Source organism: Patagioenas fasciata, chromosome 1 (genome assembly GCF_037038585.1).
Source record: "Patagioenas fasciata isolate bPatFas1 chromosome 1, bPatFas1.hap1, whole genome shotgun sequence".
Classification (NCBI taxonomy): Eukaryota; Metazoa; Chordata; class Aves; order Columbiformes; family Columbidae; genus Patagioenas; species Patagioenas fasciata.
The window spans coordinates 108080590-108107914 of record NC_092520.1 but is presented as its reverse complement, the minus strand read 5'-3'; the positions used below and the strand labels follow the sequence as shown (position 1 = coordinate 108107914).

The 27325-nt window shown below is 39.7% G+C and overlaps 1 protein-coding gene across 5 annotated transcripts in view; it reads right to left on the bottom strand.

Moving 5' to 3' along the window:
* Positions 1-27325, bottom strand: part of SH3KBP1 (SH3 domain containing kinase binding protein 1) — a 229127-nt gene that overhangs the window by 177396 nt on the left and 24406 nt on the right. For 2 of the 5 annotated variants that reach the window (XM_071812459.1, XM_065858188.2), the window contains exon 2: positions 25005-25162. The exons of 1 other annotated variant lie outside the window; for it this stretch is intronic. In XM_071812459.1, the coding sequence (XP_071668560.1) occupies positions 25005-25162 (158 nt within the window). The remainder of the gene's footprint in view (positions 1-25004; positions 25163-27325) is intronic. 2 more of the 5 variants (XM_071812475.1, XM_071812480.1) reach the window with 1 other exon arrangement.

Below are 27325 nucleotides of genomic sequence, written 5' to 3'. Positions count from 1 at the left end.
ACTTAAATTGTTATGTTTACTTCCAGTATGTGAAGTGGGTAGTCTACAACAGTATTAAAACTATGCAAAGGCATTCCTTACAGTAAATTCTACCCCAAGGACCAGTTGTCACAAGTATGGATGTATAATAGTTAAAGATGTCTTGAGACATCTACAGGTCAACTTCCTCTTTCCTCTTCTGTCTTGCTTCCACCACGGCAGACGTTAGCCAGAACTGGTATTCAAAGCTGGCCAACAGGCAAGACCGTGTTTATTTCTACTTTTATCTTTCATGTGTTCTTCATTTTGCCAGAATCTTTAGCATCTCTTTATTCACCTACATGTTCAAATATTTGTAATGTGTTTGATTTGCATTCAGAGAAAAACAGTGAATAATAATAAGAAAATAATCTCTTGGCTTGTTTCACACCAAAGGATGAGGTCATGGGGCTGCTGAAATTATTTTAAAACAATCAACCTTTCACTGAGTGATCACGCACATTCACACAGCTTGATACACAGGCTTGCTCCTATGTAGAGCCTCAGGACTGCAGCCATGACATCAAATAATTTTCCAGGGCTGGAAATACTTTTCTAAGAATTTCCCAGACCAAGGAGAGATCCTATCTTCCTTAGTACTTAATCCCCAAATTTGAACCATAATTTCCTAGTCCTTCAGTGTTCTAAATATGTAGGTTTTAACAGCAGATATATGAAAAAAAAATATTTTTTCCTAAATAATTTTCCTTGATGATAAACCTAAGTACTCCAATCAGTTCTAAAACACAGCCTCTCCAGCTGCCTCCAATTGCTCCCCCTTAGTCTCAGGAGCTCAGCCATCAACCACAAGTAACTCGCTGTGGCACTGCAGAGGGAGGGAGGAGAATGACTCATCTGTGCCTCTTGCTTGATCTCTGAAGAGCAGCTTCAGCTTGAACATGAGCAAGAGAACAGTCATTTTAAAAACAAGAAACGTATAACTCAGACTCCTGCAACTGCTACTCAGGACTCAAAAAAAGTGTAGCAGTAGCAACCGAATGAACAACTGTCTGAGCTCCTTGAACACAGATTAATGGAGCCAGACCGGAAGAGAAATATTGCCAAGATTGTCTGAGGTCTTCAAGACCCTAAAAGGGCTATGCCTACCAAAGTGTAGTTAATAACACACCTCATGTCTAGATTTTGTCATAGTCTCTGGCACACCCTGTGAAAGGAAGATCTATAAGTAGCTGAGGACTTGCAGATGTTTGCCACTTCTGGGCAAACTGAAAAAAGGAAGAGGCAAACATGTGGCTCCCAGGGTTTGTGACATTTCTTAATTACTCAAGGCCAAATTCATAAACCATGGGAATAACACAAAGTCTCCCAAACTCACATTTCAAGATGTCTTCTTCGCAGCTGGCTTTAAGGAGTTTCAAAACAAGGAAAAGTAAATCCACAGCATTGCATACTAACTATTAGTAGTTTTCCACATTCAACCAAATCAGGAGAGGATACTTTCCTTCATTGACCCCTTCTAACTAGTGTGATTAGATCCACAGGCTTCTCTGAGATTATCTCATCTTCCCCTTTGTCTCAGGGATAGGAAACTTTATTCCTGGTTTCTCAGATGTTCACGCTGGCATCACAGGTATGAACTGAAACTACACCTCCTGGTTTAGGATCGTGCACAAGCACACAAAATGTTATAATACAAATTGAATTTTGGGGTTTGGAATGTAATCTTTTGAGAAGATTAAATGACAGAGACAGCTTCCTTGTCCTAAAGTGGTATCCATTAGAAGATCCATTCCTCCAGCCTCTCTAGTGGTTATCATCCTCAGAGGGCAGATGCCAAACCACGACCTGCAGTTCTGCACAAGAAGCCCTGTGAAGAGCCAGCCAGACTCCCTTTGGCCTGTGCCTACCAGGCTGCTCAGAAACTGGCGTGCAAGTGAGGTCGCTATGCCTGCTTTTGGAGCAAATTCCCAGTCATCCTCTGAAGACTTCAACACATTCAGACCCAAGAAAGTGCAAGGGTAACTGCTGCAGTTCTGCAATGGAGACAATTTCATAAAAACTAACATTTTTCAGGATAACTAAAATCTCGAGTTCACTTCGTTAACAGCATCACAAAAACAGATTCCTGCTTTGTACCTGCACTATGATCCTGCTAATACAGACATAGATACAAACATCTGCCCTGGTACCCAAGAAGGATTTTGTTCAATTGTAATAAATCCCTAATGTCTCTGCAAAGATTCAAAAACCCTTTCTAAAAAGTGCAAAAAGTATGGAGATAATGAGCCACAGTGATATGCTTAAAAATTCTAACATCATTTTTGGAATTAATGAAAAAAGCTTTCCCTAACACTTCCTCTCATTTCTTTAACATTGGTAAGATAAATCCACAAAGCATAAAATGTTATAAATCTATTGAGACAAACAATCCCTGGAGTATGTACCGCATAATAGCTGTAGTGGAAGCTATGCCAGTAACTAATTAAACTTATGCCTCAGGCTTTAGGGATGTCAATTCATCTATTTCAGATTTATTCTGTTTTTAAAAAGCAAGCAGATCCTTTTCTTCATGAACTCTCTCATTAAAAATGGAAAAAATATTACTTAAATAAAGATATTTTGAAGTAGTAACACACGGTTGAGCAAATGTATTTGATACGACAGGCTATCATAAACACAGTAGAATTAAGTTTCATGCTCCTGTGAGTCAGATGGTCATCCTACCTGAGTATGCAAAAACTCCTTTTTTCCTTAGAAGAAACAAAGGAGTATGGAAAAGATCTTTGCTCTTGACAAAAGGTGCCTTCTAAGAATTCCTACAGAAAATAAGATGCTCATCCAAGAAGATCATTGTCACACTGTGTGATGAATCTTACCATCTCAAGAGTTACCAGCTGTCATTGCACTATGCTGCACTCTTTGAGCTGTAGAAGTCCTCTGTGTCAGGTTACTTGTGACAGTAAACTACAGCAATAGTTACTTTTCTCATCTCAGCAGAATGGTTATAAAACTGATGTAGAAATAGTTTCTGCAATAAACTGCTGCAGCGTTTACCTCAGCCTTGTTGCATTTGTCAGCATCTTCTCAAGAAAAGAGAACAGTCACACTTCCTTCCACAGTTGTTGTTACAAGGTTAGCAGGAAGGCAGCAAAATGACATCAGTACCTTTTGTTTTTAATTGCAGCATAATTCAGTAGGACAATCTCTTCCTAGCGTTGGTCACTCCAGTTTTTACAATTCCACTTTAAAATATAAAATACTTTCGATATTAAGTAGCATTTTCTTGACCAAAAGCTCTATCTCATTCACAAGCTCCATCGAACTAGCAGAGTAGATCCTCTGATCACACTACTTTTCATTTTAGGAATGCTATACTCACACATACACGTTGTTGTTTGAATCATTCATGTTTTCCCGAAAAAAAAAGAAAAAAAAAAGATCTAAAACTCAAATCAGAAACATACTGTTATTATATTAACTGGCTTTGTTTTTGGCATGCTAGTCTGGAAACAGACAAGTAGATGTTATTCCTCCTTGCATCAGATCGTGCTTGAATTTATGCAAACCCTGTCCAAGCAGTCCAAGTTCATAAAGAACGAAACTGCTGGTTGCTATCTGCACTGGTAGTGTTGTACTACAGAACATTAAGCTTTATTTAGCATCTTTATGTTTTAAGTGTCACCAAAAAGTATTAAAGGGATTGATTAAATGCTACTGTCAGAGAATCCACTACAGCAGTCATTGAATAGGTGGCAAAAGCTCAGAGTGAATGACCTTCTTGAATGTTCAGATATATTTTACTGTAAGCAAATATTAGAGGTATCACTAAAAGTTTCAGAGGCAAAGTTAACTGAATGCATGAACTATTTTAAATAATGTACTCATTAATTAGATACTAACCAAGTATTCAGGAGAAAGAAGGTTAGATAAACACAGGTGTTCAGTTCTTTGCATGCAGAGTACTTGCAGCCCTAAGGCCTGAAGTATTTCTAATTAGCTGTGGAACAAAGGTACGCTCTTTTCCTCCAGCACAGAGATTCATCAGCTTGAACAAGGAGTATTCCACTAGGTTCCAAGGGTACCAATTGCAGAGATACCTATCTAAAACAGTAGTCATAACTAATGCTGATCTTTAGATGCAACAAGGAAGATTATATAAATACCATTCTTGCGACAGAGAAGGAAGGAGAACTCAGAATGACACTCAGTCTCTGCAAGGGTGACAGATGCAAGGGCTATCTTCTTCTACCCCATCTTTATGCAATGAAACACATTTTACTGATTTGACTTTAAAAGTTTTGTCCTTAGACAATTCGCATAAATTCTTATGAATGTCATTTAAAAGAGTGAGGCTTCAAGAAAGAAAAAGACAATAAACAAACCCATGGATATGTTATTCTAGATCACAACATTGGTCCATGCAGTTTGTAGTGTTTGCTGTTCCTCTTCAGTATGGAGATGAATAAGAGACGCACACATGTACAGAGACATACATTAAAATTTTCAAGCAAAAGCATAACTTGAAGAAAATGCATCTTATTATTGGCAACAAACAGTACAATCCAAACGGAGCCATTTAATTGACTACATGAGTTTTAGATGAAATCTATGAAGCTAATACTACAAACCACTAACAATAAAGCCCTCAAGCCTGCCTCACCTTGCCACTCTGCCTTACTACTAAATCTCTGTGAAACAAGTGGAGTAGAGGTGGTTCACAGACACTCTTTATGGTCTGCTGAGAAGGCCACATGGGCATGCTTATTAACAGGAGTGATAAGTGAGGAAGATGAAAGAAAAAACATCCTTCTGCCCTTCCAGCCCCTCCCCCAAATAAAAAGCACAGCAGAGGTTAGGTTGCATTTGACCGTGATACCACATTTCCTCCAGTCCACTTCAATCTTACTGTTATTTTCTTCTACAGCAGTTAATTTTTCAGCATATTACCCAGGGATATGGTGTCCTAGCCAAGCCTTTTAACCCCAAACCACGGCTTTGCTCCCTTTTGATCACCCTTCTCAAATTCAGTCCTTGTTAGTAATTCAACAGAAATCTTAACACTATATTGCTGTTCTTTTTCATCCTTTTTTTCTTTTTCATTTCTGCTTATTTTAACAGCGGTCATCAGTTTTAACTCTTCAGAACAGCAAGCATGTCCCAGTTGTTACAATATTCTCCCTCAACTTCTCTACCATCATTCCTCTATTTTTCTGACTTGAATCTAACATGAACCTAATACTAGTTCCTTGCAAGTGTGTCCTAGGTTTACAAATCCAAGAGGCAAACATTCCATTTCCAAATGTAATCTAGATAATATTCTATCTTGGCTTGGCCTCTATCAAGTGTCATTGAACGCAGGGACAAAATTCTACTGCAAGATTTTTTGCTCTCTGTAGTTCCCTCACACAGGTACAATATGTTTTGAATATAGCTGCTGAAAATAAATTTTACTTCAAGACAGAACAGGCTGCTCAAATGCTCTAATCTGAAAAGCTTCATACAAAGGCTCTATCTTCGCAGAGCCCTCCATGAATGACAAAAGAGGAGTGTGATTCATTAGGCAGCCAAATTATTCTAATTATTCCACAAAGACATATAAAGCTCCATACACATCACAACTTTTGTCTTCCATAATTGTTTTTCTCTTTGCTTTCACTCAATCATTTTTCTCTAAATTATTAAATCCTTCTTTCCTCTTGTTACGGTTTGGGAATTCTCTGTAAGAACTCATAAGAGAAGGTTATAATTAGCAGTAAAAGAAAGAGGGTTGTATAGAAAACATGGGTCTATGGGAACTGGAAAGCAGAGGCTATTTGTGGTAACCAAAAAACCCAGTGCATGCCTTCTTCAACAAAACTCATCCCAGTCTGCATCCTGCTTCCCACAGAGCACACAGGTAGTTCACTGGCTGACAGATAAAGTCTGCAAATTAACACATACACAGAGGCACATAAGCCAGTAAAAAGCAATTTTGGAGAAAAAGAGCAAATTATACATCTAGTAGCTAATGAGGCAAAAGCAATCTCGATGTCATTAACAAATCCAAAAAAATCATTAATGTACAGCTCAAAAAAACCCCACAAAACAAAAAAACCCCACAAAACAAAAAAACCCCACACAACAAAAAACCCAAACAAAAAAACCCAAAATAATAATTAAAAAAAAAAAAAACAAACAAAAAACCAAAACAACAACAATAACAAAAAACCAAACAACAAAACAAAACAAACAACAAAACTTATAATGGGACAAGTTTCAGAGAAAGTTATATCAATTCAGACTAGTTAGAAAGATATATTAAAAATCACTGGTTTTTAAAACAGAATGCAGATTTTGCTTCTCACATTGTTTTGAGCCCATTTCACAAATACAGGACCATGAACTGATTTATAGGTTACTGAAAATGAGAGGAAACAATTAAATGGATAATGGATGAGTCAAAGTCAACGTACAATGCAATAGTAAGGCTTAATCCGGAATACTATGCATCATTCTTTATCATGTTATGTCTGTCCAGCCTGTGAACATTTGCTGTAAACAAGATACGGAGAAGTGCTGCTAGTATTTCTCAAGAAAATGACAACCTACCTTACATCAGTATCTCACATACAAAAAAAAAAAAAGACCTTTAATGACTGTTTAAGAATAAACAGGATTGATGAATCACCAAAAAGCCATCTTATAAGAAGAGCACTTGTGCTGGAGCAAGTGATAAAAACTGGCCATTAATAGTTAGGATAAAGTGTAAATGTATGTTTCTAACCACGAGAACAAAGAGATCCTCAGGCAGTATTTGCTGGGCACAGCAACAACACAATGAAGCTCCATAAAGGTGAAATATGGGGCCTGCAATAGTAAGGGGATTGGAACTATGACCCAAGAGTTGTTTTCCAAACTCATCTCGTGCTTTTGCTCATTCATTAATAAATCCATACATATACACACACCCACTCATGTTAAGCAGACACTTTTATTTTTCTCTAACTTGAAGCTACTTAGGAGTAACATCTATTTCTTGTAATTGATTAATATTCTGATACTTTTACTTTCTTGTACGCAAGATTTTGCAGCAGTTCCTTCCAAGCACTCTCCTACATTGATTCTTTTACATCAGACATGCCTTGAATTCATATTGGTGTCTTTCACAGAACACGGATACGTTTCTCTCTGTAGCTGCCTACTTTCACGAAGGGCTACATATGACTCATAATAAAGTAACGTCTCACCTCTTCACAGTTAAAGGTCACTTCAGAAGTTGGGGGATATAGGGAGAAAGGAGGAGGAAGGGAAAGAGATATGCACAAAAGCACGTCTGCAAAAAGCTAGGGTTAGAATACATATATATATCTCAACAAAAGGCACTGGAGTTCACTCAGCCTATTCAAAGGCTTGAAGAGTCCCGATTTCATAATGTTGCTAAAACCTTCTTCTTTATTCTTGGCATAAGCGCATGTGTGTGTAAGCAGTGGGACAGGCATCACATTTTTAACTGGAGTGTGAAAAAAGCTGCTCATTGAAAGAAAAAGTATGTAGTTATAATTAGAAGTGAAAACTAAAACCAACATTTCACTTGATTATACAGAAAAGGGATCATTTGTTCACAAGATACTGCCTCTAGGTGGGCCCAGAGTATTATCCTCTATACTTAACTGACACTCCTATTTACTAGTCCAAAGTAGGGCGTTCCCTATAGAGCCAAACTACTATGATCAAACTAATCGTTTTTACAGATTCACAGAATGGCTGAAGCAGGAAGGTACATGTGGAGACCACTCCTAGTCCAACCCATCAGGCTCAGAGCAGGGTCAATTACCACAAGACGCTCAAGGCTGTGTCTAGTTGGCTTTTAATTACACCCAAGGATGAAGACTCCTGGACAACCTGTTCCACAATTTGACCTGGCCTCACAACAAAATATTTTTTCTTATGCTTAAATGGATTTTCTTGTATTTCAATTCATACCCATTGTCTCTTGTCCTTTCACTGTCTACTGCCAAGAAGACTCTGGCTCCACTTCCTTTACTCCACCACATCATGTATTCAGACACATCACCCTGAGCCTTCTCTTCTCCAGGTTAAACAGACTCTCCTCAGAAGTCAGATGTTCCAATCACCCAACCATCTTCACAGCCCTTTGCCAGACTAGCTCCAGTATCTCCATGTCTCTCTTCTATGGGAGAACCCAGAAACCTGACACAGCATTCCAGATGTGCCTCACCAGAAAGGAGAAGAAGAGGAGGATCACCTCTCCACTTTCTGGCAATCCTCTGCCTAATGCAGCCCAGCAAGCTAGGAGCTGCCTTTGCCACAAGCACACATTGCTGCCCTGTGGTCTTCCAATGTCCACCAGGGCCCCTCTTCCCAAAGCTGCTCTCCAGCCACTCAGCCCCAGCGTGTACTGGTGCCTGGGCTTATTCCTCTCCAGGTGCAGGACCCGGCATTTCCCTTTGCTCACAAGGATCCCATCAGCCCATTTCTCCAGACTCTTGAGGCCTTTCTGAATGGCAGTGTGACCCTCTGGTGTGTCACTCTTCCAGTTTTGCATTATCTGCCAACTTGCTGAGAGTGTCCTCTGCCCTATCATCCAGGTCACTAGTGAAGATGCTGAGCAACACTGGCCCCATTATCCACCCCTGCAGCACACTGCCAGTGACCAGCCTTCAGCTAGAGCTCATGTGCTCATCACAACGCTCTGAGCCTAGTACTTCAGCCAGTTTTCAGTCCACCTGTCTGTTTACCTGCTCTGCACTTCATCAGTTTGTTAATGAGGATAATACAGGGGACAGTGTCAAAAGCTTTGCTGAAGTCAATGGAAATAACATGTACTGCCCTCTCCTCCACCAAGTCAGTGATCTCATTGTAGGCTAACTGGTTGGTCAGTCATGACTTTTCCTTCATAAACCCACAATGACTACTCCCAAACAGCTTCTTGTCCTTCATATGTTTGGAAATGGCTTCCAAAAGGTTGATGTGAGGCTAGAGTTCCACAGTTTCTCCTTATTTTCTTTCTTGAAGACATTAATGACTTTCGCTTTCTGATAGTCCTCAGGAACCTTCCCTGAGTTTCCTTCTGAGAACATCAATTTTCATTCCAGAAATAATCTCCCCTGAGATTTTTTTTTCTGGGTTAGACATTATAGCAGATCCATCTACTCTACCGTTATGATCTATGAATGAAAATAGCAACTCCAGTTTTTTAGATATCATGCTAGACTGCAGCAATGATGGAGAGAGCAGAGAATGCTTTGCACCATGGAAGCAAATATGACCTGGAGTTCCTTAATGACATTCACAGAATAAAGCAGGCCTCCCAAAATCAAAACACTGCAAATACAGTTATCTTTACTTTTGCAATTGATCTTAACACAGACCAAATATCCATGTGAGAGCAAAGACAAGAAATGAAGCCATGTAAGACATAACTATTCAAGTAATTTCAATACTCAGACAACCATGATTAACTAAAATGCCACACTTTCAGATTAAAATATATTCTTCAGAACATACATATCCTAAGACAAAAACTAGTGACCATATGTTATATACATTTAAGAGCATCCAACTTTCCTGTGGAAAATTATACTATTACAGAGCTTTTGGAAAGAACCATAATCCACTCATGCTAACCTTCAACACAAAGCAGGGTGGTAGAATTCATAGCTGAGAAGTTACTTTTGCTAAACTCGGGTATACATGTGGTGCTGAACAACTTCTGAGAACAATTTCTAACAGGTTAAGGTGGAAACAGCAAAAGGAAGGAAATGGTACAGGCTGCGAGCAGGATGTGGACAAGGTTCTAGAGAAGATGCCATGGAATCCACCATGTAGTTGGCAGACATTAGAGCACTGTTTTTCCCAATACTGTCAGAGATGCCTGAATTTAGGTGGTCTGCCCTTTGCCTATTTCTGCTATGTCTTTTCCTCTGTAATTCTCTGTTTCTTTCTTGATCAAACTTCTGCTTCCTCAAACTTTGCTTAGTCACATCTTCATCCTGACTACTTGCATGAAAGCAATCTAACATGGTACAAGCTGCATAGCTTTTCTTTCTGCACATAAGTGCACCCAGCAGAGAGGAGCTGCAAGGCAACACACCACTGAACACAACTTCAGTTTTGTGCTAGCATAGCTATGGTTTCTACAGTGCAAGGAAATGCTTCATTAACTTTTTAAACAATGTCATTTTGTGCCACAGCTACATTTCCTGTGACAGTCTGTACAGTTGAGAGTTAGTTTACTCTGGGTTCATCTCAAAGAAGCTTTTCCAGATGCTCTGTAGGTATCCCATCCACTTCGAAAAACCTGAGAAACAGTTCAATTATTTCTTTCTAGTTATCTCACCTGCTAACAGTTGAATACAAAACCAGAGCTCATGCTAGTGTTTTATGATAACGCAATAGTTATTTGGATCTTAAATACTGTTCTATCTCACACAACTTACACATCTACTTCTATCATAGTACTTCTAGCCCTTTCACTTGAAAATAACATCGGCATACAAACTACTCTGTGATTCCACTCACAGAATTCAAACCTTAAATTTCTCTTCTGTCTCCAAGAGTACAGAAAATGCACCAGATAAGGAGGCTGGTGGTTAATAACTATATCCTAGTCTAAGTACATTTAACTAAGAGGCATAGCTATAAATTCCCTGGAGACAAGGGTGGGAGAAATACAAAAGGGAAAGGGGAAAAAAGGAAGATACTGCATTGCAACAATTCACTATATGTGTTAGAAACAACCAAAGTGAAATTCCTAAAACCATACCTACTTGGAGACAGCGCAGCTGGAGCAGGAAGACTGCCAGGTGTGATTTGTAACTGAACCAGCAGAAATCCTTACCACTGACTTAATTACACTAGCTGAACTGGTTTAACTGATTGAGCTTTTACTGGTACACCCTGTTTACTTGCCATACAGGGTTTTTACTAGATGGACATGAAGCAAAGCTTGGCTCTATAGCTACTTCATAGCAGAAGCACTCTGACAATCCAGTTAACTAATCCTCCTATAACCATGATAGACCAATGTTACAGACAGAGCAAGAGAAATGGAAACACCTACTGCAAGTAAGGCTGCGCATCCGTAATGTTTACAACGAACAATTTGGTTTTGTATTACCTTATGCTATGGAGTTTTACAGCAGATAATATGTACACCCGTCCTGATTTTGTTGAAAACAAGACCAGTTCTCTTTTACTGAATTTTTCTTTCAGCTGAGTTCTTCTAAGTAACTGGACTTTTCTGAATTTAGCTACGTGTTTTTCAGACACTGCGCTCCAAAACTGATAAGATGACCAATGGAATGCAGAAAAGGCTCATGTTTAGATTTATTATTATGGTAACCAAGGTAAACTGATAACAGGAAATATTTGCAAGGAGGGGCAGACAGAACAGGTGACTAAAACTTACCGACTGAGTATTCCATCCCATACACATACACCCTATAAAAGAGGGAGATCATGATGGTCTCGCTCTCTTCAACCAGCTGGCATCTGAAGAGGACCCTGCCTATTGTCTCTGCAAATTCGAGGCCTGAGACCCTGCATCCCTGAATCCAGTTCTGGTTTGCTCTGAAGTCCCACCCAGGACTTCCAGGTGCCTGCCCTGCAGCCGCTGGAGCCACGCCAGCTCTGCCTACCATGGGAGGGGTTAAACACTGCTACCTGGGATATTCAAGATTGGGTTTTGTATATTTTGTATCATTTTCTCTATTTATTAGTAGCATTAGTAAAGCATTTTAAAACCTTTCCAAATTGAAGTCTCTCTCACTTTTTCCTTCCTATCACCTTCCCTTAGCGAGGACCTTTTCCTATGCGAAGAGGGTAGAGGGTGGGGTGGATTAACAGAGAGCATCTGCCAGACTTTATTGTCACCTTGCAATTAAACCTTGACAACACCTCACTGAATGGTATACACATTGAGCGTAAAATAAAAAAATATTTTAGGCGGCCACTGTTAACATGACAAAAATCAAGATGTCTGTTGGTGGCACCAAATGATCTTTACAAGACAATTACTACTACGCCGATGTCTTTTTTGTACACCTAGAAAAGTACTTGTAGTTAATCACTCTACATCTTCACTGAATCATTACTCGCAACACCTTTTCACGAGTCTTGTTTAGGTGCATTTCCCTTAGATTAGCAGGAATGCAAAAACTTACTACTTTGAGGTGAAGTTCAATAAAATGATGGTATCAGTATAATGGCAGCACATCAGTAATAAGTTCAGGTCTCCTCCTGCTACTATGTATCACGCTCCAATGACGCAACCTTCCCTCTTCTCTCAAGCAGTCTAACCAGCTAATATTAATTGGCCTTAACTAAAATAATTGCCTTTACCCACTATTTATCTTTTTGTTGTTGTTGTTGCTTGCTGCCAAATCTGATAAGGGGATACTGAGTCTGGGAGCCTAGTCAATTTTTCCAACAACGCAATCTAGTAAGAGATAGTAATTATCCTCTCCCTGCAAATCTTGTTTTTGCTTTATGAACGACTGAAAACATCAATAAGAAATAAACACATCTGTTAGCACTCCTTAGCAAATGCTGCTGGTGTTGGTTGTTAAAACTCAAAACCCATCTCCCCTTCTGTCCCTTCACATACATTCTTCAATGGTAGGAGGAAAGTAGTTCATTTCAGTACAGACACGCTCAAAGGCATGACCCAGAAAGCCTCCATTAATATAACCAGTCTTCAAATAAAAACCACTTTCTAACCCAGCTATACCAGATATTTTCTCTATATTTTTTCTTTATAGTGCTCAGAGTCATGGAGCTGTAATTTGACAGCAGAAGCACATGGTGCAGAGACTGGAGAGGCAGGTTACCAACACATTTCAAGTGACTCAAGGCATGAGCAAGGAAGCCCTGAAGGAGCTCTTCAACCCTGTAACTTGTATGCCCAGTTTCAGCTTCATGAGAAAATAAAACTCACACAGAGAAGCTGCTGGGTGAGGGAGTGGGAACAGAAGGACAGCTTCTAATGGAAACACATGAACTGAAAAAGTAAAAACTAAAACAACCCACCAAAAAACCCACCAAAACACCACCAAACTACTAAGGAGTAGTGTATACTCACTATCAAGAAATCAACCAAAAATAACCCTTTTCTACACATCGGAATCCTCACTAAGGAAACAAAGAAAACATAAAAATCCCAGCACAAAGAATGGGGACAATATTACAGAGTGCCACTGCAAGTGTCACCAAGGCGGGGACAATATTACAGAGTGCCACTGCAAGTGTCACCAAGGCTCAGAGGGGCGAGCAGCATACATTCTATTTCCTTGTAAAGACTCCATTTCAGATACAGAAGATCAGCATTATAAAATCACTTAGTGAAGGAAAAAAGGCTGAATTAATTAATGAGACAATATATTTCCTTTCTCTCCAATTTGTAAAATAAAAGTCCCTTTAAAAACAATTTCTCATACCTTAACCTGTATGTTCTAGTTTCAGACCTAGTGTCTACTTCTGTGTAGCACACACATACATTATATATGTCTACTACATGCACATACATGGATTGCTGTAAAATTTTGAAAGGTATATTTTTTTAAAGAGCTTTTATTTTACAGTTTAATGAAGCATTCCTCACCCTCCACTTACTCAAAATTTTCCTCTAATGTCCACCAGCTTGCTTAGATTCTCTAAAAAAATTTTACATTGTCTGAAAGGCTGAAGAAGTTCAAATGACCCCTTGTAAACATATGGGCTGACAATACAGAAATCAGTTAGTTTTCTACACAGAACTGCAGAGTCATTAGGGACTATGAAACCCAGTGCACAATCCTGCAAGAATCAGTGCACATAAGCAGTTGCATCCTCCTGGTCATTCCATCAACTTCAGTGAACTACCCATACAGGGGAGTTCTTTCTGTACAATAATTTTAAAGGATCTGCCCTCACCTGTTCACTTAAGGAGGTTTCAAAGTACATATAATCTTTCCTTCTGCAGGGAAAAATACTGGCAATACTTCACAGCAGCTAACACAAATTCTAACTCCTTCCAGGACTTTAGTTTAGCTTTAGCATTCTGACATTTTACAAAACATCAGTAACAAAACAGTTTTCAGTTTTGAATTAAGCATCATTATTTGTAACAATCTGTTCATGAGAACTGATCAGCCTAAGTTTACAACCATAAGCCTTCAGGAGCTTTCAGTTTGAAAGTACAAATCTCACAGAGTCAAAAAAAAGGCAAACACATAAAAGTACACAAAGCATTACAAACTGACTGAAGGTCACAAAATGAAGAAGCTGTGTTGGGGCAGATGAAAACAACTAAGCATATGCCCTTTAGTACATGTGCAACAGTACGTTTCAGGTAGTTCCACTTACAAGTACCTTTTTCCATGAAACAAACTGTATAGAGAATATTTAACTAAATTTTAGAAGTAGACTCTTCTAAAACAAAAATGAACCATTAAAACATTTGCTGAATGCTACACTGAAACCTCTATGCAGTTTTTTGATGGGTGAAATTTAGGTATTTTTTATTCTAGATAGCTAACGTGGTAGTCCTGAATTACAGGCATTTTCCCACCTATATTTCTTTAATTCAACTCTGGAAGGAGAATAACTCAGGTCATTTTAGAAGGAATTTTAAATGAGGAATAGGTTACATTTTGCCCTTATGCTTGACAGCACAATAAAACTGAGACACAGGACATTAGAGAAGGATAAAGTAAACACTAAGATTTGCATCTTACCTTCTTCTAGATATAGTTACTAGGCATTCATTGGGCCAGTGATTTGGCTGACATGAGTGTATGAACCATGTCTCTAAAGTGCCATGGCCACATATTGCAGACATGACAGCAACGTGCAGTAAGATGGGCAGCCTGCTTGCATGCTGGCAAGGTCCTGGGGACAGCAGGAAAAGGAAGCTTGGGGTGAGGGAACAAAAACCAGAAAATCCCTTCAAGCAACCAAAAACCTCATAAACACAGGTGGCAAAAGGAAAGCTGGATGACATGATGTTCTTGGCTCCAAGCAGTAAGAGAATAATTTTCAGCCAAGAGGATAAAAAGGAGTTTCATTTGCTTTGTGCTATCAATTAATAAGTAAATACCGATAGGTAAAATCAAACTGCCTAAACTCACCTAAGCATTTCCAAAAGGTAAACCAAGGCTTAGCTAAGCTGCTTAGCATGAACCAGCCAAAGTAATGGCAACAACTTGTAACCATAAGCAATCACGGACATTATGAAAGAAGTTTCTGTTTTAGAGACGGTTTCTTGTCAGACTGGTGTTTTTAATCAAGGTTTTTGATAATACTGGTTTATAGCTTTGGGGAAGGCAAATGCAAGTTCTCTTGAAGAACAAGGGGACTGGACTAGAGGATCTTTCAAGGTCCGTTCCTATCCCTAACATTCTGGGATTCTATGAGTACTAAATTAATCTTTCAAAGGGTGCAATGAGTCCCCATACAGTGGGAAATGGATAAATCAAGGTTTTGTGAAGCAGCAGACACACTCAACACCCTGCTGTCTTGAATGACTTGTGAGGCATTTATTTCTCTCAATATTCCCAGTGAAAAACAAACAACCAGCAACAACAACAAAACACCTATCAATAAAAGCAGAAATCATTACCACCTTCTATTAAGATGACGTTTGCCTTGTTCCTTCTTCCTGGGTGGGAGGTACCAATGTTGTTTTTAAAAATGTATGCTCTACTTGTTTCTTCCCTTCCATCCCTCACCACCTCCTGTCACAACCATCAGTACTAAGTATCCATCACTGAAGGAGGAGTCTGAAGTCAGAGTAAATAACTCATCCTATTAGATGATCGTAGTTTACTTGCACCTTTGTCTTTTCCTAGGGTAAAAGACTACAGTCTATATATAAACAACAATATATTTCATATGGCTGTAACAAAGCCAAAAAATGAGGATTAAGAGACTCACATACACTTGTCTCTTTCCAACTCTGAAGAGAACAACATGTGCTGATCGTAAATGTAAACTGCTCTGATATATTCTGTCACATTATAATTTTACTAACAGCGCCAGTAAAATTCAAGTACATAATTAGGTAGGAAATAGGGGACCCTTTAAGGACTCTGTCTCTACCATCGGCTTCCCAAATATTTCCCAAAAGATTCTAGGAGGGAACTGCAGCACTTAAAACACAGAATACAGAGATACACAGTTAGTCAAACACTACTTCCAATAGCAAATAATAGAATTAGTTTGTCGTTCCAATTGATATGCACTTTATAAAAGTGTAAAAGCTGTTAAATGGTCTACATATCATACTTCAGAAAAAAACCCAGCACTTCTGTACATAAAGAAAACCAAAACAAGTAACAAAAAAAGTCAACCTCCCCCCATATATTTACTGTTAATAAATTACAGTGTTTGATCAGGACAGGAATATTCAGGAGTAAACAGAATCACGGAATGCTAGGGATTGAAAGGGACCTCAAAAGATCATCTACTCCAATCCCCCACCAGAGCAGATGAGGCTACACAGGAATGCGTCCAGGCAGGTTTTGAATGTCTCCAGAGAAAGAGCCTCCACAACCCCCCTGGGCAGCCTGTTCTAGTGTTCTGCTACCCTCTTTGAGAAGAAGTTTCTTTTCAAATTTAAGTGGAACCTTTTCTGTTCCAGATTGTACCCATTTCCCCTTGTCCTATCATTGGTTATCACCAAGAAGAGCCTGGCTCCATCCTCGTGACACTCACCCTTTATATATTTGTAAACATTAATAAGATCACCCCTCAGTCTCCTCTTCTCCAGGTTAAAGAGCCCCAGCTCCCTCAGCCTTTCCTCATAAGGGAGATGCTCCACTCCCTTCACCATCTTTTTTGCCCTGCGCTGAACTCTCTCCAGCAGTTCCCTGTCCTTCTGGAACTGAGGGGCCCAGAATTGGACACAATATTCCAGGTGTGGTCTCACCGGGGCAGAGCAGAGGTGAAGGAGAACCTCTCTTGACCTACTGACCGCCCCCCTTCTAATCCACCCCAGGATGCCATTGGCCTTCTTGGCCACAAGGGCACAGTGCTGGCTCATGGTCATCCTGCTGTCTACCAGGACCCCCACGTCACTTTCCCCTATGCTACTCTCTAATAGGTCATTCCCCAACCTATACTGGAACCTGGGGTTGTTCCTACCCAGATGCAAGGCTCTACACTTGCCCTTGTTATATTTCATTAAATTTTTCCCTGCCTGTCCAGGTCTCGCTGGATGGCAGCACAGCCTTCTGGCGTATCAGCCACTCCTCCCAGCTTGGTGTCATCAGCAAACTTGCTGATAGTACACTCTATTCCCTCATTCAAATCATTGATGAATATATTGAATCATACTGGCCCCAGCACTGACCCTTGAGGCACTCCACTAGATACAGGCCTCCAACTAGACTCTGCCCCATTGACCACGACTCTCTTGCTTATTTCCTTCAGCCAGTTCGCAGTTCACCTCACTACCAGATCGTCCAGACCACACTTCCACTGTAAGGATGCTGTGGGAGACTTTGTCAAATGCTTTACTGAAGTCAAGGTAGACCACATCCACCACTTTGCCAGTATCTATCCACCTCGTTATGTCCTCATAAAAGACAATGAGGTTTGTCAAGCATGACTTCCCCTTGGTGAAGCCATGTTGACTGCCCCTAATGACCCTCTTATCCTTGATACGCCTTGAGATGGCACCAAGGATCAGTCGTTCCATTAGTTTCCCAGGGATGGAGGTGAGGCTGATCGGTCTACAGTTACCCGAGTCCTCCTTCTTGCCTTTTTGAAGACTGCAGTGACATTTGCTTTCCTCCAGTCCTCAGGCACCTCTCCCATTTCCCAAGACTTGGCAAAGACGATGGAGAGTGGCCCAGCAATGAGCTCAGTCAGCTCCCTCAGCACCCACGGGTGCATCCCATCAGGACCCATGGATTTATGAATGTCCAGATTGCCTAATTGCTCCCTAACCCGGTCCTCATCAACCAAGGCAAACTCCTCCATTGTCCTGACTTCCTCTGGGGCCTCAGGGGTACGGGGTTCCCCAGAACAGCCTCTGGCAGAGTAGACAGAGACAAAGAAGGCATGCAGTAACTCTGCCCTCTCTGTATCTTCTGTCACCAGGGCACCCACCTCATTCATCAGTGGGCCTACATTGGCTCTAGTGTTAGTTTTATCTGCCATGTATTTGAAAAAGCTCTTTCTGTTGTCCTTGACTCCTCTCACCAGTCATGACAGCAGCAGTTAGAACAGCTAGTCTTATAATCCCTGACAGTTTTCTTTTTCCCACATGTCCCTCTTGCTTTCATCTTTATTCTTACTTACTGTTAATGTTACGTAACATTAAAGTAATAGAAACTGAAAGATAAGCAGTAGATGTAGCCAGGATACAGGCTGGATCATTCTAATGGAGCAAATGGAATATTTGTCAGGCTAAGCTTGAATGCAAGTGCAACCCTCACAATTATCATTATTAAATGCTGCAGTTACACCACAGGCATCCAGAATACTGTTTCTCTTACATCCCCTTTTGAAAACAAACATTAAAAACATGAAAATCAGACAATGTTTGCTAAAGTTGAGGGAATCCATCTCAGGGCTATGTAATTAAATTGCAAGAAAGGTGGAAATATCAACAAGTATGTTCACATTAGATTCAAACAGTAACGGGACTGAAATGCAATTCATTTTCTAGAAACCTGGGTTTTCTGTTACCATGTTTTAACAATTCTAACAAGGCTTTGGTTCTGTCAGGAAAAAAATCAGACACACAGCAGTGTTTTCTGTAAATCCAAATCTGTAGAAGTAGGCTTTGCAAGACATTTGTATGCAAATACTGCTAAGCACATCTACAGATGTTACCAACAGAGGAAAGTTTCTCACATCAGCCTGCTCCAACAGTAAAAATTGCCAGAACTTAATCAGACCAAAATACATGGATTACTACCACACCCACCCACACATAAGCAAGCTACAGAGAAAATAAAAACATTAAAACATCCAGAGCTTGGAAAGTTGCCAGGGAAGCCAAAGGGGGTGGGGTGGGGGGGGTGGAGGGGCGGTTGGGGTGGGAATATAAAAGAAACTGAAAAGAAACTGACTTCTGAGAAGAGAAAGTACAAGATCGGGCACCTTCTCTTTGCCTCCCAACCTTTTTTAGGACGAGGTTAGATGAACACTGACTACCATCTAATCCTGCCGATTCTATAAATCCTTATGGAAACTACTTCAAGAGGCTATTGCCAACACCACATTCACTTCCCTGTGTAACACACAGTTCCAAATAACATTATATAAATAAATTCTGAAGAAACTGACACTGCTTTAAAGAATTGCAATATTACAGCTCCAAAGAAGTTATATCTTTGAAAATATAATCTCTACATAGCACATTTGGTCCTTGTTTCAATCTCTGATTAGCTTCTCTTCCTGCTCATGGCTTGGAGCCTCAAGAACGGAAAACCAAGAAGCGTTTAGTTTCCTTTTTAGCAAATTAAATGACAGCATATTTTAAAGAGTAATACTCCACTGAGTTTTTCTTAAGAATACAAAGGACAAACCTGAGTCTCCTTAGTATATTAATTTAAACTACCTACATCGAACGCCACCAGTGAAGCAATATGACGTATATTTAAATAAGAATTCTTAAAATGTTTTTAAACATCAGCAGTTACACTGTATATTAAAGAATGGAAAGCAATACATTTTGTTTTCAAACTTAAATTTTCAACAGTTCTACCAATATATAGTTACAATTAAGCCACTGTCTTTTCAGAAGGTTTTCACTAATAACTTGTTGCAGTATAAAGTACTAGTCACTAAAAGTTAACAGTCTTAACATTGAAGCGTCACATTGCCATGTGTCCACTGCATGACCACTGCAGGTATTTAAAACCCTCTCACTTTTGCATATTTAATTAAAAGTTCACATGCTGGTTCCCACAAAACATCCAACAGCTGACAGCCCCACAGAATAACCCTTCCTTCCTATCCGTTCCATACCCCCACACCTCCCCAAGTATTCCACTTCTCAAAGCCTGGCATTGAAACATATCCAACCAACTGATCACCACAGGACAGCCAGTACCACACTTGCCGCCATGAAAAACATACGGGATCCATTCTGCTGACTGCAACGAGCACGGCACCCTTCCCATTCAGTGGAGAACATCAGCAGTTCCCTGTGACAGGGAATGGGAAAGAGCCTCTGTTGCTGGCAGGGAGTCTCACATCACTTCACGGCCAAACACCCAGGGCAGCTGCCTCACTGGGAGCTCCCCCACCTCCTCTGAAGCCAGATGAACAGGTTGAGGCGTGACATCATTTGTAATCATGCCCTGGGCATCCAGGACAGCCCTGAGTGCTGCCATTGCTCTGGGCTGAGTTCCCTTTGAAGAGTAAACACTGCCAAGTCAGAGACTATTGCCTGGTACAAGACCATCTTGGTGGATCTGTGTCTTCAGGGAGGGAAGATGGGCTGGGAGAGCTAGAAAGACTTAATTTTATTAGTTTTCTTTTCACCATTTTAACAGCAATAACAGCAGCAATAATAAATAATAACACAGAAGTGATGCTGTGTTTTTCCTCACAAAATCTTCATTGCTGTTAACAGAAACAAAAGCTCCAAGTGACAACATTTTCACACAATGGAACCTATCTGAAAGTTTCTTTCACCAGTTATATTATCTTGTATTTCACCATAAGGATCTCTTGTATTTCATCATAAGGATAACAACTTCAAAGATCATATCCAGAACTTGGAACAAGAAACTAGAACTCCTGGCTCTCACTCCCAAGACAACAGTTAGGATGTCACAATCTAAACACATTTCCTAAGAATAAATACATAGACACTATTCTAGTAAGAGTTCCAACAAAAAAAGCTCAATAATTGAATTGCAAATTCCTGCCAAGTATGCAAAACAAAACAAAACAAAACCCAAAAAACCTCTAATAATTCACTGACCCATAAAGCAAGCTATCTTTCCAGGTACACACAGAAATAACACCACTTTCACCACTTTCCCTAGTCTGCATATAACCCCAGTGTCTCAGCAGATGCCACTACTTTCAGAAGCGGCTACTTCAGCAAAGCTGACCCAGACCTCAATTCATAGTATTCAGGGTACTTAGGAGAGCAGTGAAGGCAACAGGAACCTACAAGCCCCATAGCAAAGGCAGGCACTGCGGTTTCAGAGAGTGCAGTGACAAAGCAGGAGGGAAGGACAGCAGGACCTGGTCATTCTCCAACTTGATGGGTACCAAGCAGCAGCCAGAGGGCTGGGGAAGCAGAAAGCACTGCAGGTACCCAAGTGTTCTTCTGGGACATGCGAAATATTCTCTGTTTCCTCTCAGGAGCCAAACTATGGCTGTAAAGAGCCCCTGCATGTGCACAAGCCCAGTCTTATGAGAGATTTTAGGAAAGCACTATCAAGAATGGGTAGGGGTGTTGTGAGGTATGTAGCAAGCACAAGGGTCCCAGTTTCACTCAGAATTCCCTGCAGCCTCTAACTGGCTGTGAAGATTAAAACCAACCAAACAAAACAGATAGAGAAGAAAATAAAATGAGAAACAACAGACAAGGATCTCCACTGTGTACCTATGATTGAGCACAAACATCCCTGACATCCTACAACTAATTTGCACTATTTAAAGATTGTATTCTGCTTGTGTAACAAGAAATCCAGGTTGCTATTCTGACCTGAGGCAGCAGTAGTTACACAAATCCCCTGTCCTCCTTCATTCATTCTAAAACCCTAGCTACCCACCACAATTCCAAAAATAACTACTACCACACTTCTTACTAAATTTAAAGAGAATTTGCCTCCCCAATCCAGTTAGCAATATTGGCAAGTCCTCTGGAATACAGAGAAGGCTGAAGGCTGCCACATGAAGTACATTCAGTTTACCAGTATAATGCTACCCAGTCCCACATAGAATGGGGTTTGTAAATTAAAACCGGCAAGCATGGCTCTGCACCACAGTTTCCTGCTTTCTACATCTTCATCTGCTATCAGCAAAATCTAACTGTCTCAGATGTCGCCACACTTACACAGTTTTACACTGCAGAGCATGGTTAGATGAGGAATTTGTTAAAATAAGACAAAAAAAAAAAAAATCAAAAGCCCCCTACCAGTCTCCTAATGGCATTAAACCAAACCACACAAACCTCCCTCACACTACTACCCTACACATCATCCACATTTACTTTATTTTCTCGCTATAAAAGTAAGGATTTGAGATTTCAAGTTGAAGTTTTTAAGCTAGAAAAGCACCAAAACCAACTTTATACCATGCAAATGAACAACACTGCAATCACACCTGCTACCTCATTTTTTTCAACTGCGTAAAAGAGGAGTAAAACAACCAACCAGAAACAGCAGGTCATTCTCCACCCATACTTCTATTTCTCTACCTGAAAAATTGAAAGAAAACAGAAAAGACGACAACCAGATATGCATTCCACACATTTTGTATCATAAATTAAGCATCACTATCTCTCACAAAAGTAGGTATCTACGAAGGCAAGCCGAGGTAAATTAGATCTTAAAGAAGATCTAATTAAAGACAATTTTCTCATATTTAGACAAACTATTGTCACCAAATCATTAGTGACCATAGCTGCAGGCTAATAGGCAGTGAAAGCAGAAAGAGAAAAGAAATTTCAAATACCTTGTCTGTTACACCTTGCATATTGAATTGCAGAGCATAAGAAAAGAATGAATCTCTCTCGTGTCTATATGTATAAAAATACACAAAATTCAGAGCAGTTGTTTTGCAGATTCAAGAACAGGAAGCACCTCTGATATAACTTCACAGTGAAAGTCCCCTGAAAAAAATAACTGCAGATGTACTGCATACATATCATTGCTACCTCTCCTTTCCTCTTTCTTTCTCACATCCGTCTTCAGACAACTCCTCTTCAATGATCTCCTAATTTGCATTTATTCCGTGAAATTTAAAACCACTTTGGTTACAGACAACTCCAAATATCTTTTCCACATCATGACCTAGTACTCCCTTGAAAACTTTTTTAAAAATTTTCATAACACTTCATTATAATGTCTTTTCATAAACACTGCAATATATTGCATTTCCCTAATTTTTCCATTTCCGATTTGTACATATTTTCTTCCAAAGACTTTTCTCTTCAAACTCCACTTCCAGAATTTATTCACACATGCTAACTGATACCATTCAGGCCTCTTTACTGTGTTAATTCAGTGGTTTCAATCCAGCCTAAACATTCAATTTTTTGCAAAACCCAACAGTTTCTTTGGAGTGTCATCATGAATTTATCCAAAAGAAAATAAAATCACAGGAAGGAAAATCTATTTTCCATAAGAAATTATTCCCTCCACTTGAAGTTAGAATGCAAAGTACCTCAAGAATTTCATTAGTGATTTTTACCTCTGAATAACTTTCTTAAGTAACCACTCTTACAACCAATTATGATAAGAAATGGGAATGTGGAGTTGCATTGAGCTCCACCACTTATTTTTAGCATTCCTTTTTGCCTGCCTCTCAAGTACCTTGCTGACACAACTGAACAGCAGTGGGGTATGAACTGATTACTGGGGAGCTCGACTCTGTGTGCACTTGTTAAAACATTTTCCGTAACCAAAAGAGAAAGTTTACAATTTTTTATAATCTCCAGCTACAAGGAGATTTACACAAGAAAAACTGAAGAAAAATGGAAGTTTTCACTCAAGATATTCACAAATTAACTATACTTTTAGGAAGTTTGTATCTTCCACTTCACATTAGTTAACTTAGTGATGGAATGCTCAACTGTGAAAAACATACTTGACTTCGCATTCAAGCTGAGAATAGGGAAGAATTTAATGTGCTTTTTAGTTCTTTAGAAAACAGCTCTCAAGGTGAAGAGAAAAAAAAAGTGGAGGAGAGGCAAAGAACAGATAATGATATTTTATGAGAAGACAAAGATCCACAACACTTATTGTTGTTTCATCATTGCCGCGTGACAGACACGGATCTATTCTTTCTTCTTGGCAATGACAAGAACAAGGATTATGATGGTGTATGCTTGTCCCCACAGGACACTGAGGCTCCCATGTCCATTCCCATCCCACTACAGGCTCAGTAAGTTTGCCACCAAACCACTTCCCCAAATTACCAGGACACGTGCAGCGTTACTGCAGCAAAATCAAATTACTTCATTATGCGCACATGTCTAAACACACAACAGGATCACACAGAAGAAGAAAAGCAGAAGAAAAATACACTCATACCCTTGGAAAGGGGAAAGTCCCAAAGATCCTCTGAAGCTGTAGTAACAGATGAACATAAAACCTATTTATGTAACTTATTTTAGTTCTTACTTTCTTTTCCATAGTGAAGAGCCAAGTTTATGGAACTTTCTAGAAACTAACAACCTAGCTCTGCAATGACAAATCAAGGAGGCCCAGAAGTACTAGTGGGTAGTCTCATTTGTGCAGACATACACATGCACACACACATGCCCAGTAAAAAAGATATTTCTAAAACCTTGAACAGCTTTCCTAACACCAGTATCACTGCAAGTTATTTGATACATTACATGAAATACAAAGTAATGTGTGGGTTGTTTTTTTTGGTTTTTTTTTTAAAGTTTTTATAGGCAACTATTTGGGAAAAAAACAAAAACAAAACACTTTACTAATTCTCTGTTTGTTTAGCCAGGAATAAATACTCACAAAAAGCTACTAGAAAACCTAAGAAAGCACTCAGGAGAAGAAGTGGCAGTTACAGAGAAGAGAAAATATTGCACATATCATGACATATGTTTTCTAGAATAATCACTTTGTTCCCAGACCACACAGTCAAACATAATAACTGAACAGCAGAGAAATGTAGGGGTAGCTACTTTTATTTTCAGGATATCAAAACTACATTGCCTTTGCAAAGAAAGTAATCTTGTCTTTGTAACATAGCCTCAATAGCATATTGTATTGCAATATATTATGGTTTTGGATAATATTATGACATAAAGGCTAGTATCTAGCCCAAACAGCACAGTACACAAAACATATACACACAACACAAGAACAGTTCCACTTTGTACTCACTCTTACAAAGTTGTCAGGGAACAAACCTCTTCTGCCTTTGAGCTGTCCTTCCCACCAGCCTCCATCATCTTTCTTGATATTGGTGATTATGTCACCTACAGTGATCGTCAGCTCATCATCATGTTGAGCTTTGTAGTCAAACTCCACTATCGCCTCAACTAAAAGAGAAACATAAATATGCATAATTATTGACTACACTTAGGTTTCCATGAGAGGAAAAGGAAAACACCAATGCAATTATATATTCTCAGTGAAAGCAATATATTCAGCTTAACCAAGAGAGCACATCAAATAGGAAACATGTAATGGTAATGTTTTGTGGGTAACTGCTACATGGGAGGCCAAAGGAAAAAAAAAGACACATGCTCATCATGGTCAAGGCAACAAATGGCATACATTTTTCTTTACTGCTTAAAGGAAATCAATTTGTGATGCTTCAGCAGTATCTACTCCGGCAGCATTACAAGGTTTATTTTTATTTCTTGGACATTTTAGCACTTGTTCATGGGACTTCTAAAGCATCTTATTTCTGGAAAGGGTCTCAAATTCATAAGTATCCCAAGCCACTGCACATACTTTGCTAAATACACCACTATTAACCTAAAGAGTATTTAACAAGAATTTTTTGCATCATGCTGAGTTTCGCCATACAAAAATGCAAAGCTTTGCTGCATGAACATGCTCTCACAAGGTTTCACCAAAGGGAGAAAAATTTACTTTTGCTTGTGATTATGCATCAGAGGATCTGAAGATGAAATATTCCTACTGCTCTGTATGTCTGTTATCAGACAGAGGTGCATTATAAGCTTGCTACCATTGTATGGTGTATCTTTGCCTTTTCCTAGGAGGGCTTCCCATTCCTTGAAACCATACAGACAACAAAGTCTCTGTAGAGCATTAAGAAAGTCAGAAAGACAGAAAAATTCCTTAGGACAATAAAAAATAATAGATGTGGGGTAGGCAAATACGGAAGCCATAGTTCTATTTAGTGGTTCATCAAATACCTACTAGGAGGAGACAGACTGGCAAGGTCAAGGACAGCCATATTTGTAAAGTCTTATTCCTATTTTCTTCAGTAGAAAACCACGTCCCAGAATGTTCCACCAAACATTTAGCACTTCAACCATTAAACCAGCAAAATGAGAACTATCAATAGGCATCTGCTTTCTGCACAAATGACTGTGCTATGTAAACCCTGCAAGATGTGGCCAGCAACCAGGCAATACAGCTCACAAAGCAAAGCTAACCATTACACCACAGACTGTAAAAAGGTTCTGTCTAAATAACAGAAACGCTGAGAATTAAATTGAATTAAGCTGACAGGGAAGCAGAGTTATTCCTTTCCACCCCCAAAATGCCACACAGACACAATGCTACCACCCCCAGAGCCTGCAAGTCATAGCTCAAAGAGTGTTCTGACTTTCAGATGCATCCCAGACACAAGGCTACAGCTGATAATATTCATCTATGACTTCTCCTGTGAAGCCCCAAAACATTATAAAACCAGTTCACAAGAGGCCTGATAAACTACAGAATGAATGGTGTAAGAGTGGCACCACACATTACAAGCTGACATACAAGCAGAACTTGAAAAAGTTACCACTTAACTGAAAAGTCAGAGTCATTCGGGCCAGAGAAGATCTCAGGTCTCTAGTTCAGCTTCCTGTTCAAAGCAACACTGATTGTGACATCAAACCAAGTTGCTCAAGGCTTTGTTCACATGGGTCTTGAAAACCTCCAAGGACAGAGGCAGGGCACACAGGGCAACCTGCTCCACTGTTTGACTGGGAGAATCCATTGGAACCTTTCTTGTTTCAATTTACATCCATTGGTCTTCTCATCCCACCATGCACTGCTGTTAAGAGCCTGACTCCACTTTCTTGATCACCTCCTTGTAGGTATTTTAAGGCTGCTATTAGCACATCCTGCTTTCTCTAAGCTAGGCAATTGAAGTTTCTCTAACCTCAGCTCCCTCCACACTTCAGTACATCAACTTTTCAATCAATTTCATATCAACCACATACTTGAGGAGAGTGCAGCCCACTGCATTCTCCAGTAATTGATAAAGATGTTAAATAGAACAGGTCCCAGGACAGCCTCTGGTGGTACTGCATTTATTATCACCTTGCAAGTAGATTACTACCCATTAACCACTACCCAAATCACACAACATCTGGGGTTGGAAGGCACATCTGTAGGTCAAATCCCATTATTCAAAGCAGAGATAGCTAAAGTGCAAGTTGCTTAGGGCCTTATGCAGCCAGGTTTGGATATTTCTGACAATGGAAATTCCAGTGTTTGATCACCCTTAAGGTTAAAAA